The 17,017-nt window shown below is 35.1% G+C and overlaps 1 protein-coding gene across 1 annotated transcript in view; it reads left to right on the top strand.

Moving 5' to 3' along the window:
* The window catches only part of LOC146994367 (uncharacterized), a 110,909-nt gene that overhangs the window by 47,566 nt on the left and 46,326 nt on the right, over positions 1 to 17,017 (top strand). The window contains exon 3 of the mRNA XM_085827148.1: positions 16,547 to 16,654. Coding sequence (XP_085683274.1) covers positions 16,547 to 16,654 — 108 coding nt within the window. The remainder of the gene's footprint in view (positions 1 to 16,546; positions 16,655 to 17,017) is intronic.

Here is a 17,017-nt window from a genome sequence, read left to right as displayed (position 1 = left end):
TTAAAAAAATCTGAAAAGTTTCAGATTTTAAGTTACGTTCAAAGGGGTGTTTTTTTAACGTTTTGTGTGTTACCTTTACTTATTAAATATCATGTTATTTACACTTAAACCATAAAATTCAGTTCAACACCAATGTCGCAAAATAGTTTTTAAATGAGCATATCTTTAGAACTTCCGATACACAGTTCCGCGCGCTGGAGATAAAAGGGTGTTTCCGTAGAGTGGTTGTCTTTGCTCGCTTTTAAATCGTTCAGTTTGTTAATCAAAAATTCGTTAAAGTTTTACCAGATACTAAATCGATAATAAAACAAATTCCAAATTTGGGCTTTCAGAGGCCCATATTCGCAATAGGATTACGTCATTCAAAACTGGATGCCTCTATGTACCTTTGTTTTATCACAATGCAAGAATTTAATTATTAATTATCAAATTATTTAATTTTTTTAAATATAATGCAGGACTCTAACATTTGGTGATTAAAAATTTCAAAAGTGATACGCCGTTTATAGTGATTCGATTCAAAATTGCAAAACGAAAACAATAGTCTTTCAGGGAAAAAGCTCCTTTGAACAAATAATTAAATAATTAAACCAAAATTAAAGGAAATAAATAGAAATTTAATGCATTATTAAATTAATTATAAACAGTTAAATTGAAGACATTAGATTATTTCGAAGCAGGAGAGATGAAAAATGAGCACTGCCCTCGCGTGGATTCGAACCACAGATCTCTCGAATACGCGTCGAGAGTGCTAACCACTACACCACGAAGGCACGCTAAGAAGGCGGGAGAAATACCTTACATACTTCCCATTTAAAGGGTTTAGGGGACCCAATCGCTAAATCTAGGTGGTGAAGAATCATCACTGACCCCCTTTTTAGTTCGGGCGCCACTGTAGAGACATTAGGTTATTTGGGAGCAGGAGAGGTGAAACATGAGCAATGTCCTTGTCGGGACTCGAACCACGGACCTGTCGAATACGCGTCGAGCGTACTGACCACTGCACCACGAAGGCACGCTAAGAAGGCGGGAGAAATGCCTTATAAAATAAAAAATAAATTATCGGACCTCATCGTACTTAGGGCTCTGGCTGGAATTATAGTTCCACTCAGAGGCTGAAAATTAATTCAGCCGATCTCCGTCTGAATTTAAGCCCTCGTTATACGTATATTGTGCTATTTCAGGGGATGATAGATATAGAAACTCTTTTTTTGCAGCACCTCAATGAAAAAAGATGAAATAGGCTAAAGGATAGTCTTTCCATTAAGGACTATAGTGAGAATTTTATAAACAAATTGAGGACATGGAAAGAAATTTTAACAGAAAAATGTAGCTTTGAAAATAAAACGAAAAGAGCAAGAATTTGCGATAGCGATACCCCGTCGATATAATTCTAGCTATTTAAGTCGAAATTTTCCCTGAATACGATCCTAACAAAGTGAGAATAAACAGTACTCTTCGGTACTGGTGACAGTAGTGGTCCCCTGCGCTTGATCACATCGTTCAAAACGTCTCCTGGACGTCTACAGTAGGAAGTCTCTAGTGTGGCATGTGTACGACCAGTGTATCACTTTCACCGCGAAAGGATCGCCAGTGCTTCGAAGCAGTGTATGGGGAAAACCGGTTACGACCTCTCCTTCTTACTTCCTACCTCCATGATCATTACAGCACGTTTCAACTTCCACATTAAAGAATTTAATCCAGCTATTCCCACAATTCTTGAAATTCGAATCTGAAAAGATTACTTACATCTCTTTCGGTATGTGCCGTATAAACAAGCGCACAATTTTTTGTACTTTAATTCATTTGCGTATATTCACAGTGAAAGTGAATTCATTTGATTGAAAACCTTAACCTTCAAATCAAAGTTAAGGATTTTCTGCTTATTCCTAAAATTTATATGATGAAAAATAAGATCGTTAATCACTTTTTTTTTTTGTGTGTTCTTGGCACTTTATTCAATTTCTGACGTTTCAACAGTAGCTAAAGGTTTATGAACTGAACTTTTTGGTTTGAAAGAAGTTAAAATTATATTGAAAAATTTTCCTTTGTTCTTCGCATAAACTAAAATTAGAGATACTGACCACCGGATTGGTGTCAGTATCTCTTTTATTATATTGCGTGAATCGGAAGACTAGGAAAGAAGATTTTGGAATACCGGGACAATAATTTTTTATGACATTCTGTCCTTATCTCTGTTTTAAATCAGAACTTTTGTTATGTAGCAGCTCATTCTCAGAACAAATTTGCAAGTTCCAGACGAAGCTTTGTATAGCTGAAATTCAATACTAGGTAACTTTCCACGTGCATTCTTTATAACGGGTCGCAATAAGGTTAAATTGACTTTTAGGTAAATGTTTTGAGTATGATTGGGCGTATGAAGGCGATTGAAAAATTTGTGTCATCTGTAGAGTATGATAGACAACAATTGAAAGGAAACGGATGATGGAAAACTAAAAAATTATCATCAGCTTATAAATTTAAACAACTACTGGCAAAGACTAACAATTTAACAACTTAAAATTTAAATTTAAATGTTAAATAAAATGACAATATTGCAATACGCAAACAAATGTGAAGTTAGCTTAATGTAAAAAAGCGAAAATTTAAAATAAAACTGCAAAGCATAACAAAAAGAAATAAAATAAAACTTAAAAAAATTGTTAGTTATTTATAATTTTGCTTTTATTTAAAGTGTATATGCTAATTAATGCTCTAAACGGACAAGAATATTTAATCATATAGTCTAATGAGAATAACACATTATGTTATTCTATTTCCACAATACATGTACAATTTATATCACGAATAATAAAAGCATAGTGTGCCCATGATAAATAAAAAAAATATACATTATACATTTCATAAATCAATAAAATTAATAGAAAATTTGAAAAGATAATAGCTTATACATTTGATAATGCAATTAAATTAATAGATTTCGTCATTTAGTCTCAATACGCTTTTCTTATTCGCAATATAAAATTGTGGATGTGTACTGTAAACAGAATCATTTAATCTATTATTCTTATTAACATGCATGACAAATTATTTTTCTCATTTCAGTGCATTCAATATCATAACCATTTTAAATTAAAGTGTATTGTATACAAACATTTTTAACTGTAGTTTGATTTGTGGTTTTTTTTTCCGGGGAGGGACGTAGAGTAGGAGCTGAATTGTACGTTATCAATGATGGCATTTTTAGTTATTATTAAAATAAAGACAGTAAATTGCAAGAAAATACAAACAAAAATGAATTAATAGAAATCAGAGATGAAGAAATCGCTTTAAAATATTCAGTTTTGGAGACTGGCAGTAATAACAATGTTTCAATGAGCATTTTAGTTCTGGCTAAATTGAAGAAACGAATAAAGCCAATTCGTCGCTGATTGGATATAATAACAATCTTACAATCAGCATTTTAGTTGAGGCAAAAATGAAAAAAAAAACGAATAACATCAACTCGTCATTAATTGAGCAAAGATTACAAATTCAACATCGTCTGATCCAGACCCATGGAGTGACGAAGACGTCAGAAAAGGCCAATTAGAAGATGACAGCATTAAAATCAGAATTATCATAATAGTGGGCTGTTCACGTTGTAAGCACATATCGAAAAGTGGAATATGGATGGCGAAACGACAAAATTGCCGGCCAGCAGTGTATCGTCGACGGTATATTGATTCTAGAGGGGAGCGGGGATTGCTACGCATTATTCGCCGTGACCGAAGAGCTACAACAGTGGCGACCCGGTATTTCTCAACACATTGTGTAGCGTATATTGCTGCGTATGGGCTTATGCAGCCGGACGCCGAAGCATATTCCTGAACTGATGGAACATCAACGTCAGCTGCGTCTGCAATGTGGCAAGAAACATCGGAATTGGACATTAGATGAGTGGAGAAAGTTGCATGGTCCGACAACACATCTGGTTCTGGTCCACCACATCGACGGGCGTGTGCTAATGCTCCAATTTCCAAACGAAACCCTGGCTCCCGGATGCATAGTTGGATGGAGACAAGCCGGTGGCGGGATATTGTGGTGTGGGCAAAGTTCTGATGGAGCACATTTGGGATCATAGTCGCCATAGAACAATCCCTGACGTCTATGCGCTACTAGAAGATCGTTTCAGACTAGGTTCACCCATTCATGACAACAGTATTTCCGCGGGGGATGGTGTTTTCCATCAGGATAATGCACCATGTCATAAGGGTGGAATTGTCAGGGAGTGGTTCGAGGAAAACACCAGTGACATCGTAAGGATCTTAAGTTTTACTAACGGTTATTTTATTTTAAATCTTTACTATCACTTCTTATTTTCTACTTCCGGCCAGAATTATAAGCGTTAAGGTTTTTATGCAAAGTTTGTCTGGCGAACGCCAAGTATTTAAGTTGTGGCCTTTTGCCAAGCGAGAGAGAGGAAGCAGTGAGTCAAAGCAGGCCGCTTACCTCAGAAGTTACGCAGTTGCTGTTTGCCTTCCAGGCCAGAGGTTTTAATCCTCTTGATAAATTTAAACGTATTGTAGTGTTCTCAGTTATCTGTACTACATACGCCTTCCTGTTAATATAAGGCCAATCTTCCACGTGTATTATTCTAAAGTTAAATTAGAGTTTAGTTTTATTTTTATACTTTTACGTTAGACCCCGAGTAGCGGGTCGGTGTATTCCGAGGTACGGAAGTTATTGTATATAGAGAAAAATAAAGGGTTTTGTATACCCTTCGTCTGTATCCTGTCTACTTACCACAATTAGTGAACATAGCTTTAGTAAGCTCTCTGTTCCGAGTCAGGTCTTTGTATGTTCCCGAAGAAGGTTAGAAGGAACATTGAACCTGATAGTGGCGCCCAACGAAGAAGAATAACCATGGCCGAGTTTCAAGAAGAACCTGTGCTGCCTGCAGAAACGGCTCAGAATCCAGAAATGCCAGCTGCCGCCCTGGAAGGATTTGGTTACATCGTCCAGACCATGCGCGCTTCGATGAAACCAGAAGCAACGTTTAATGGAAACTCACCGGTAACCAGTTTTTTGGAAAAATTGGATGACCACTTCATGCTCTACCCCGTGCACGAGTTTCAAAAAGTTACCTTAGCTACCAGCGCTTTGAGGGGCCAAGCGCTTAACTGGTTCAAATGTATAGGCAGAAGTCTCTTGGGTCAAGCAGGAAGTCCCACCTATACTTACGAAAATTTCAAGACTGCCCTACTAAAAGCCTTACCTGTTGTAAGGGATCGTGCGAAATTAGAAACGGAACTTTTCAGTATATATCAACAAAGAATCGAAAACCTCTCGAGCTTTATTTTAAGAAAAATTCACGTTTTCAAGCTCTTGTATGGAAACCGTCCGGATCCTGAAAAAATTCAAGTGATTTTGCCGAGGTTACTGCCCCAAGTGCAAGACTTTATTGAATTAAGAAATCCGACTACACTGGAAAAGTTATTTGAGCTAGCAATCGAGCTTGAAAGTAGAAGAACGGCGGATGTCGAAAGAAGACGCCAATATCAACAGCGAAACCAATTTGGTACGCCAAGACTACAGCAAACTCAAGCATACGGCTACGGAGAAAAAGCGAATCAGTGGGCAAGGAAACCCGAGCATTCAAAAACAGCCGGCGAACGTCGACAGTTCAATAGCAACCCAGGAAAAAAGTCTCAAGGCCAGGGGAAAAAGAAGGGAAGCACGGAAAGGAAAAATAATTTAAACTAAAACGGATTTCTGCTGACGAGAGGGTGCGGAAATCCGAAGGCCACGAAAACCCCTCTTCCTACAAGTTAAATACAGTAATGGTGGAAAATTTGACTCTTCCGAAGATTGAAGTCTTGGTGAATAATATCCCAGCCACCGCACTCCTGGATACCGGCGCGCAGTGTTCCTGAGTGGCAGAAGAGTTTTTTAGGAAGTATTTTCGCAAATACCGCATATATAATGCGGATAATACGACAGTGTTAGCGGCGCAAGGAGAAAAATGTAAGTGCGTAGGTAAAGTACCTTTGCATATCCGTATCTAGGACGAACAAATAAAGGTGATGTTTTTTATAGTAAAGAATCTGCAAGCACATTTAATTTTAGGAATAGATTTTCTTCCAGAAGCCCAAGCTACGCTGGATTTTAATGAAGCGTCCCTTAAGCTGACAATGAAACCAGTTCGTACTGAAAACGCTGAACCGCCGATGTTAAAACTTGACCAACTGCCTAAATGGCGAGCAAGATAGAATCCGACAAGTGGTAAGTGAATTTGCTTCGTTATTTAGTGATATTCCAGGATTTACTCAGGTTACTAACCATAGTATTGACACCGGAGATGCAATGCCAGTTCACCAAAAACCATACCGGTATGATAAGAATAAGGAAAAAATTATAGAATGGCATATTACCGATATGCTACGTAAAGAGATCATAACGCCCATCTCAAGTAGTTATGCTAGCCCGGTGGTTTTATGTAAGAAAAATAATGACTATCCTTTGGAGCATCCAAAAAGGTGGAGATTCGCTATTGATTACCGTAAATTAAATTCCATAACGAAATATCCGGTATATCCGTTACCGATCATAGAAGAAATTTTAAGGAACATAAAATCAACCAAATTTATGACGACTTTAGACTTAACGACTGGTTATTTTCAAATAGGAGTGAGGCCTGAGGACGTGCCTAAGACTGCTTTTATAACCAAGTCTGGCACTTATGCATTTTTGCGTATGCCGTTTGGCCTTTCAGGGGCCCCGGCAACATTTCAGCGATGCATGGACATTGTGTTAAGACCTGTTCTTGGAAAGCCCACATTTATCTATTTAGACGATATCATTATTACTAGTGATAATCTCGACCAACATGTACAGGATTTAAGACAGGTGTTTTCTTTATTAAATGAGGCCGGTCTAAAAGTTAATGTCGAAAAGTGCAAATTTGCAGCCCCTGAATTAAAATATTTAGGTTACAAAATATCTCAAAAAGGGATCGATACAGATGAATCAAAAATAATCGCTGTACAAAAGTATCCGACTCCAAACACGGCAAAGAAGCTCTCTTCTTTTCTAGGACTTTGTTCATATTATAGGTCCTTTATAAAAGATTTTGCGGCTATCGCTGAGCCATTGTTAAAATTAAAAAGGAAAAAGGCAAGATTCTCGTGGACGGCCGAACCCAATAGTGCTTTCGAAAAATTAAAACAAGCATTAACTCAAGCCCCTGTGTTGAAATTTCCTGAAAAGGATGAGAATTTAGAAATTTCAGCGAATGCTTCGGATTATGCGGTAGGAGCGGTACTTTCGCAAAATCAGCAGCCCGTGGCATTTTTTAGCCGAACTTTAAATCAAACACAAAGAAACTATTCCGCGACCGAGAGAGAGGCACTTGCAGTTCTGTTAGCAGTGCAAAAGTTCCGAGTCTATTTTGGAAAGGCGCCGATAACAGTATACTCTGATCATGCGGCGGTAACTAGATTGTACTCAGGGAAAAATTTATCCCCAAGATTAATAAGATGGGCACTCAAGCTGCAAGAATATAATCTGGTAATCAAGCATACCCCTGGAAAGGAAAATATCGTAGCAGATGCCCTATCAAGGATTAAAATAGACGAACAAGGCAATACCGTAAAGATGGCAATGCTTACAGCATGTACAATAAATTCCCGAGAAACTGTAATAACCGAACTGGGTAAGGATCCTGAGTTTGGAAGCATTTATGAGTATTTGAAGGATCCTGAAAATTTTAGTCACCAAGATATTGTGGCGATAAGAAATAGGGCGGCCCATTACGAACTAATAGATGGTCTATTATTTTATATAAAAACTACGAATTCCAACAACGAATTTTGACCTGTTATCCCAGCTAGTCTTAGATTAAATATCCTGCAGGAGCTCCATGACAGCCCTTTAGCTTCTCATGCTGGTATTCGAAAAACTATCCAACGCGTACGCGATGCAGTCTACTTTCCTGAACTGCAAAAGTTAACAAGGGCGTATGTCCAATCCTGCCCAACATGTCAAGCAGTTAATTATATTAATTTCCGCCCGGCCGGGTTTCTAAATAGTATTAAATCCGAATTTCCAAATGAAATAATTGGCATCGATTTATTGGGCCCTTTCCCAAAAAGTCAGTTAAATAAAAGTCGCTATCTCCTTGTTATGGTTGATCATTTTAGTAAATGGACCGAAATTGTTCCCTTAAAACGAGCCTCCGCGAAATTAGTTACTGATTCTATTTTAAATAAATATATTTTAAAATACGGGGCGCCCCTAAAAGTTATATCGGATAATGGTCCTCAATTTGTAAGTAATATATTTGAAGACATGTGCCAAAAACTGGGCATACGTCATTTAAAAATGGTCCCGTATCGGCCGCAATCAAATATAGCGGAACGGGTCAATAGAAATATAGTGAAAATGATCCGTAGTTATGTTAAAAATTTTCATAAAAGCTGGGATAACTATGTCAATGAATTTGCTTTCGCCCTTAGGACCGCAAAACATGATACAACGGGCAAAACTCCTGCTGAGTTATTTCTAGGCAGAAAGATTATAACACCGTTAGATAAATTATTTTATGTGCAACAAAGAGCCCCAGAATTTAAAATGGGTGATATAGAAAAACTAATAAAAGAAGCAAAAAAGAATACAGAAGTAGCACAAAGAAAACAGAAGCTATATTATGATTTGAAACGACGGGGAGTAACTTATAAAGTAGGGGATGAAGTTTTAAAAATTAAGCATTCACTTTCTTCAGCACCAGAAGATAAAACTGCCAAATTTTTTCCACGATTTGAAGGGCCATATGTTATAGAAAAAATAACTCACGCTGTTGTAGTGTTAAAAGCCAGAAATGGTGAAACCTGTTCCGCAAACATTGATCAAATCAAGCCCTACTTCGATCGTAATAAAATGCAAATCTTTTCAGATCTTTTGCAGGATCCGGCACGGCAGACACCGCAGGTACAAGCTACAGAGGTGGAAAAACGACAAGTACAAGGGCAGGCCAATAAGAGACAGAAGCAAGTGAAAAGAAAATTGCCCGGGGAAAAATTGAAGGTAACAAGAAAGAGAAGCCGTTCCACCGTCCAGAAAAGAGAGTTCACGAACACCCCCAGAATGAAGAAGGGAGAAGGACGACGTATGTGAAGAGAACCAGGAGAAATGACGGCAACTATAACCCGGCTCTAAAACGGAAGATCTACTCATCCGACAGGACTCTCCGCAGCAAATGTAGCCGAACTGCGGAAGGGCCATCAGCGGCGGAGGAAAAGTTACAAGGAAAGTTTGAACGGCCAACAACGAGGTCCAAGCAGGAACACGACAGAAGTTTCCCGGTTCCGCCAAGACCAGCTGCCATCAAACGGCCAAGACCACAAGCAGAGGAGAAAAAGAAGGTATTCAAGGGTGGCCGAACTGGTGAAAAAAGGAAGCTTCCAGAGGAAAGCACTGAAGGGCGAGCCCGTACAAGAAGGAGGATAAATCAAACTACTATCTGCAGTACCTTTAAAGACTGGGCCCAGAAAAGGATGTCCGAATATTACAAAGATAAGTAAAATTTTATGTTACTTTGCAAACTTAAGTTAATCTTTCATTCTTACTGCAAGTGGCAGATTTCAAGAAGTTTTACCTCATGCGAGGTCTACCTTTATCGCCAAAAGGGCGAGAAATGAGTTGTGACCGATTTTCTTATTATGTTTTTCAATTCCTCGCGCGTAAAACTAAAGTTGATGTATAATAGCGTTGTGTAAAGACTTAAATATTGTAAAACGTTATTGTATAAATTTTATTTAAAACATTCTAGCAAGAGAGAAGTTTTAGTCTGAAAGACTTTTTGAAATGTATTATTTCAATGTAGAAAGAATTGGCACTTGCTTTGAAAAGAATAGAAGTTAACAAGGTACTACTAATGTATGTTTTCAAATGTGTAAAATTAACAGCATGTCGATATGTTCTTATATACAATGTGAACTGTTATTTTAAATGTTAAGAAATACCGTGATATGGTAAAAGTGAAAGTAATGTTAATTTTTTTTTATTCGTGTGACTGTAAAGACTAAATCATGGCGAATATGTGTTAAAGGTTGAATGATGTAGTTAGGCTCTCTGACGCTACACTTTAGAGTTAGCCACTTTAAGAATAGTACCTCAGGGTTTAGAGTTGAAATTAGGGTGTGTTAAGAGGTCTCGTTATGTTGAATTTTAACACGTTAGTGTTTTGATTGTAGGAGGAAGTGTGGCACACGTAGACAGAAACACATTCGTGTTTGGTGTTCTTTTACAACACATGTCAGAGAGCACGGGGAGAGATAATTAAAATAGTCATGAATGAAATAAGAATGTTAAGAGAAGTATAATTGTATATGTTACTTGCCATTTCATTGTGTAACATTTCATTAAACTAGTTTTCCTTCCAGATCTCTGGAAGGAACCAGAATTGAATAAAAGCTCCTGTTTAGATGCAGTACAGATGAAAAAAAATTTTTGTATCCTGGGAGCTGCTATTGTAACAAATTTCTTTCTTTTAAATTTCTAGTTTCTAGCGAAGTTATGTTTGTAAAAGATTGGCCTCGCGTTAGATTCTAGAGCTAAAAGTTTTCAACAAGGTCGTTTTAGACCTCAGTTTCAAACTAATTAACTCTGGCGGGAAGTATGTAAGGATCTTAAGTTTTACTAACGGTTATTTTATTTTAAATCTTTACTATCACTTCTTATTTTCTACTTCCGGCCAGAATTATAAGCGTTAAGGTTTTTATGCAAAGTTTGTCTGGCGAACGCCAAGTATTTAAGTTGTGGCCTTTTGCCAAGCGAGAGAGAGGAAGCAGTGAGTCAAAGCAGGCCGCTTACCTCAGAAGTTACGCAGTTGCTGTTTGCCTTCCAGGCCAGAGGTTTTAATCCTCTTGATAAATTTAAACGTATTGTAGTGTTCTCAGTTATCTGTACTACATACGCCTTCCTGTTAATATAAGGCCAATCTTCCACGTGTATTATTCTAAAGTTAAATTAGAGTTTAGTTTTATTTTTATACTTTTACTTTAGACCCCGAGTAGCGGGTCGGTGTATTCCGAAGTACGGAAGTTATTGTATATAGAGAAAAATAAAGGGTTTTGTATACCCTTCGTCTGTATCCTGTCTACTTACCACAATTAGTGAACATAGCTTTAGTAAGCTCTCTGTTCCGAGTCAGGTCCTTGTATGTTCCCGAAGAAGGTTAGAAGGAACATTGAACCTGATAACATGACCAGTGAAATTATATGTTGACTTCCAAATTCATTTGCCATTAATCCAATAGAGCATTCGTAGTCCCATCTAGAAAATCAAATTCGTGCTGCCACGCTACCCCCTCGCTATGTGCGGGAATTGCAGGACCAGATGTTGAGCGCTTGGTACCAGATACCTCAGACTAATATCAGCATCTTGTGAAGTCAGTGTCACGCCAGGTGCTAGCAGTTTTGAGGGCTAAATTTTGTCCTACATGCTATCAACAGGGTGGTCATAATGCGATGGCTCTTCTGTGTATATATATTCACATATTTCCATTTTTTGTCTCTCGTACTCATACCATCAGAAGCTTATGTTCATTTTTTGTCGGTCGAGTAGGCCTCTTATTAAATTTATATAATAAATTTACCATCCATTTCTTATTTATCCATTTATTATTAATCCATTTATTTACATATCCATTTATTAATCCATTTATTTACATATTCACGCACAAAATGTTATATTTATTTAAGTGGAGTCGTGTCACCGCATTCGGGAACATTGCCATAAAGCTCCAAGCTCTGAATTCCAGCTTGAATTTTTTGTCACATCATAATCGTGTAGAATCTTTGTCCTTATCTTTCACTCCATTCACTGATTTTAACGAACTAATTCTTCACTACTCTTGAAAGATAAGTTTCACAACGTTTTCACACTGATTTCTGCCTATTCTACTTTCTGTAAAATATTGATTGCCATTTACAAATGATTCGGGAACAACTAGATATTTCAAGATATTATATTATTATTCAATTATTTTAAGTCTGGAGATATAGGCTATACAGGGAACCACCATTTTATCTATGATTCTTTCTGAATGCAAGTTCCTCATGTCTTTAAAGCGACAGACCAGATCACTTCTCAAAACAAATGGATACATAAAGTCCGCGCACTTCCCTGCAACTCTCTGTGTGCGTCTGCGTTCTCCAGTAAAATAAATATAAATATCTGAAAAAAGTTCAGTCTCATTATTCTTGCCTTTAATTATGATTAGAGGCAAAGCTCTGCTACCATTTATAAGAATAGCAAAAATACAGGTAATACCTGCACTTTTATAATTAGTACAGAAGAACACATTGACTAGTCACACCTCTAAACAATTGCCGTTTAGATCCCTCCTCCATCCACACTGCAGGTTCATTCATAGCAATAGTGCGAGAGACTATATTTAGAAATGTGGTAGTTATCAACTAAAGACTTGAATAGAAGTGCACATTTAACAATTCCATTATCTTGCAACTTTAACAGCCTTCCCGGTCATCTTATAGGCAGTTCATACTGCTGTATCAAGCTTTCCATTCAATGTTCTGATGTTTTGAATCCTTCTGCAGATATTTCTGACTGTTGTGCTGCTAGTCTAAGAGAAATTATTTGAATATCAGCCCTGCAAATAGCCAAAAACCTTTTCCTATTTTCTTTTCATGCAAAAAGGAGAACAAAGGTTTTGGTTAATCCGTTCCCAGATGTTGAAATCCATTCATAGATGAAAAATGGTTACCGATATGATCTTGCGCATCTTAATATTCACTTGTTGACAGAGGTTACCCTATTCTCATCACCAGTACCCAACCGTTCGTAGATTCAACTATTCTTTGTAGAAAGCTGTAAAATACCTGCCTCATTTGTTCTCAAAACTCCTTTCTGACACTCGGCACAATATCTATTTTTTTGCACTCATCTTGTTTGTGGATCAAAATATTATTCCTTTCAAATCTATTATTTTGTAAATGATAATTTGAGATTTCCAAAACGGAAATGGCACTAAATACTTACATACTAATACTATTTCTGAATAATTTACATAAAAGTAGCCAAAATGCTTCTTTATTTTACATGAGTGCATTAAGTATATCCTCTACAACACACAACATATTGAACAATAAGCTTTGTAATTAATTACAAAAACCTCCATTCGTTAGCAAGAATATGTGCGTGTTGTCTCTGCTCTCCGACTAATCATTGATCTGGCGTCTGTCTTGCTGACGACCTCAAGTGGGGCTTATAGTTTGTGTAGAATTTATATTAGCAGCATTCTAAAAAATCACGCTGAAGCTTATTTTCCAGTTAGATCTGGTTTTAGTGGAAATGCTGTGCTATGCAAGCATATTGTACAGAAAGTTTCTCAAAAGTGAAATTTCGAAATTAGAGGGGGATTTTCTTTACTGAATTTAAGTTTTAATTTGTTAAAATTTATGAATACTGGGACTATTTCTTATATTTGGAAAAAATTAGGTTTTTCGAATATTATAACAATAAATCATATAAACAATAATATTTATTAAACAATAAATCCTCAATTAAGAATAGAAATAAGTAAAATAAAAATAGGTCTTAATGGTATACTTTAAATAAAAATATTATCAAATTGCACTGAACTTGAATTGACGTAGTCATTACATTTATTTCTGCATATATATTTTGATAAAATAAAATTATACTAGGAACATTGATCAAAATATTCATATAACTAGTTATGAAAATTTGCAGTAATTTCACGAATTCAAGATTAATATGTAATACAACAGATAGCTAAAAGAACAGATATAGCTTTTAATTTAAATTTTCACCAGTTCAAATAAGAACTAATTTTATAAATTTCAGAGGGCATTCAAGCTATAAACAAAACTAAATTTCGTTTTTGCTAAAATGTTCGCTCTTGTTTCGACTCTAAGTCTCCAGCTTTTAAATACAGATCTATATATAATCATGAATATAGTTCATTTAATCGGAGATCAGAAATAGGATAAGGTCAGAAATCGGAGATCTGCTTTTATGAATGATATACTCCTAGATTGGAGATCTTTATTGGAGAAGTAATCGGATATTGGCTTTTATGAATTGAAATCTCCGGGATGAATCAACATAACTAGTATTTTCTCGTACATGAATTGTGTTGTGATTTACAAAGTCGCTTTTACGTTTTAGTAACAACTCTATAATACTATTATTGTGAAACACTATTATTGTCATTAACTGAATCATAACTATTCTTAAGTCGGTTCATTTTCATTCATTTATTCATGCCAGTTGCAACTAAAGAACACTGCTCTTAAAATGTGTCCTTAAAAGTACATGACTATGAAGCCAGTGTAGCATTAAATAAACGACGACTTTAAACACTAATTTTAACCATAATTATCGGTGTTAATGTTAAGCATTCTTTAGCAGCTTGTATATTATTATTACTATTTACATATATCGAGCAAGTTAAATTGAACATAAATTATCTTTTCTTCTCATTTATTTAAGCAGGTTTAAATATAAAGCAATTGAAATTTAATTTCCTTATTTATATTATTTTTAAAGTCAAGAACAGATCCCATTTAATGTAAATACAATAATAAATTAATATCATAACTAATGGTGTTATCTTAAAAGTAACGAATTCTGTGAAATGTAAGTTTTTTTCTCGCTTTTTACTTCCTTGTACTAAGTAAAAAGTAAGTACTGTAATCGCGAAATGTTTCAGGCAGCATATTTCAACGAAAATATCCATTTTGACCACTATCAAATGCAATTTAACGATGTTTTTGCGTGATATCTGTACGTAAGAACAGAATAAAAGACTCGTGTCCTCAAAAAAAAAAAATTATAAAACTGCTTTAAAATAAATTCTAAAGAGAATTTTTCGTGGCGTCTGTACGAACGTATGTACGTACGTACGTATCTCGCATAACTCAAAAACGAGTAGCCTCAGAACGTTGAAATTTTGTATATAGGTCTGTTATAACATGTAAATGTGCATCTCGTATTTTGGTTGCAATCAGCCGCACCAAACGTATATAAATATATTTATATATATATATCCACTCTGTTACCCGGCTCAGTGATCTCAGTCTCTTTACTCTTATATGTTTGTAAATTGTACATTTTTTGCTTTAAAAATGATTGAATTATGTTGTTTTTATCTTCCGGTTACGGGTTTTATGCCTTTAGTAAATCTGTATGGAATATTTTTAGAATTATCAAAAATTTTAAAGTTGTTTAAGTGCTGCTAAGACTTTTTTTTTATGGCGGCCATAGATTGTTTACATTTGAAACAGTAGACTAGTGGATTTGTTGCCAATCTAGAGAAACTTAGCTTCGCAACAACAAAGATAAACGCCTTCATTTATTATTGCGAATTAAATCATGCTTAATCCTTTCTGGAATTTTTTCGAGAAAATAAGTGTTTAATATTTACTTCGTAATGTTTAATATAGATATTTTGAGTTCTTATGCATTTTTGCCTTCTCGCGAAGTGAGAACTGAATTAATTGAATGAGAAATACTCAATCGTCTGTGAAAAACTGTTTTTTTTTTTTTTTTTTTTATTTTTTTTTTGGTTTGTTTGCTTAATTTCTTTTATACATCATTCTAGCTTTATTATAATATTTGAATAAAACATGTGGCAACGATTTGATAATTATATTCTTTAAATGATATAAATTTTGTGCATTATGAGTTATAATATGAACGAAATATAATACTGTTAAGTGAATCTAGCGCCAGTGTTGCTAGGGTAAACAAATACTAGAGTGAATTTTAAAGAATGCATTTATTCTATTGTGGTTTATGCGCTGTCGGCGAAGTAGATTTAATTCAATCCAATAAGTTTAAATGAAATGCAAGAAAAAATGCGTATAATTTAATATTCCCTACAAGGAAGTCGTGTGGTGTACGCATCAGATTTTTTATTATTGGTTTAAATACGTTCGGCCCAATAATATAAAATCTCTACTCAACACTCATTAACAGGTGGCAATTAAGGTTAGAAAAAAAAATTATTGATGGAAAAAAAAGTTATGTGCGATTTACTAGATGGTTACTTTAATGCCTCTGTCAATTAGTTTTATTTTTTGCTAATGTTTTGCTCTGTTTGTCAATTAGTTTTATTAGTGTCAATTAGTTTTATTTTTTGCTATGTAATGCAGCCGAAGGAATTAAAATATTTATTTAACTCTAGAAGGAGTTCTTTTGGCTAAATTATATTTTTATAAAATTATATTTTACTACGCGCTTTATAGAAGAAAGTGCCTATACTAAAAAATAGCACAAATCTGATATGCTTTTCAAATGCTTTCAGTTTTGTCTTGTTTAAAAAGAAATCAAATTACATATATTTCAGATTTATATTTTATGATCAATGATAGCAATCGAAAATCAAAATCTAATAATATTTGACTTACTTAAGTGCTTTATATAGCTCTAGATTTAGGCGAATTTGAAAATCGATGAGTTAATATTTTTCTTTCCTTTCATACTGTGATTCCTGTTACTATTATATACATAAAAATATACCAGTTTTCTTTAACATTGTATTCTCTTTCACTTACAGAATGTGACTGTGGTAAAGGCATAAACTGCACATTCGACCATGGTTTTTGGAAGACTAAAACCTGTCTTTGTCCAGAAGAGTATGGACAAAACCTAAGCAAATGTGTGGGTAAGTCCTGTTTTTGCATGTCAACAAATTTTCAATGCAGCATTTAGATAAATGTTAGCTATCGTATCATTTACGAGAGTTTTAAACTTAAAAAGTTTTCGTTAATTCATAATAGCAATGGACTGTCACCATAAGAGTACTTTCTCGTTAATGCAGTTATGTAAACGAATTGGATATATATCCTGTTGAGCCGAATAGAAGGATCAAATGCATTTTTCCTAATATTTGGAATTAATGAAATACTCTTACAGAGAAAGTTTAAAGTTTTATTATATCAAAATGCAAAACTTGTGTAGTTTTGATTATTGTGTAGTTTTTATTAAGTTTCTCTTCTTTCTACATTAAAAAAGATTATTTTTTTTT

Source organism: Stegodyphus dumicola, chromosome 11 (assembly GCF_044657685.1).
Source record: "Stegodyphus dumicola isolate Sdum_Otavi_A_Nest chromosome 11, ASM4465768v1".
Lineage (NCBI taxonomy): Eukaryota > Metazoa > Arthropoda > Arachnida > Araneae > Eresidae > Stegodyphus > Stegodyphus dumicola.
The sequence above is the reverse complement of the archived record's forward strand: the minus strand, read 5'-3'. Positions and strand labels throughout refer to the sequence as shown.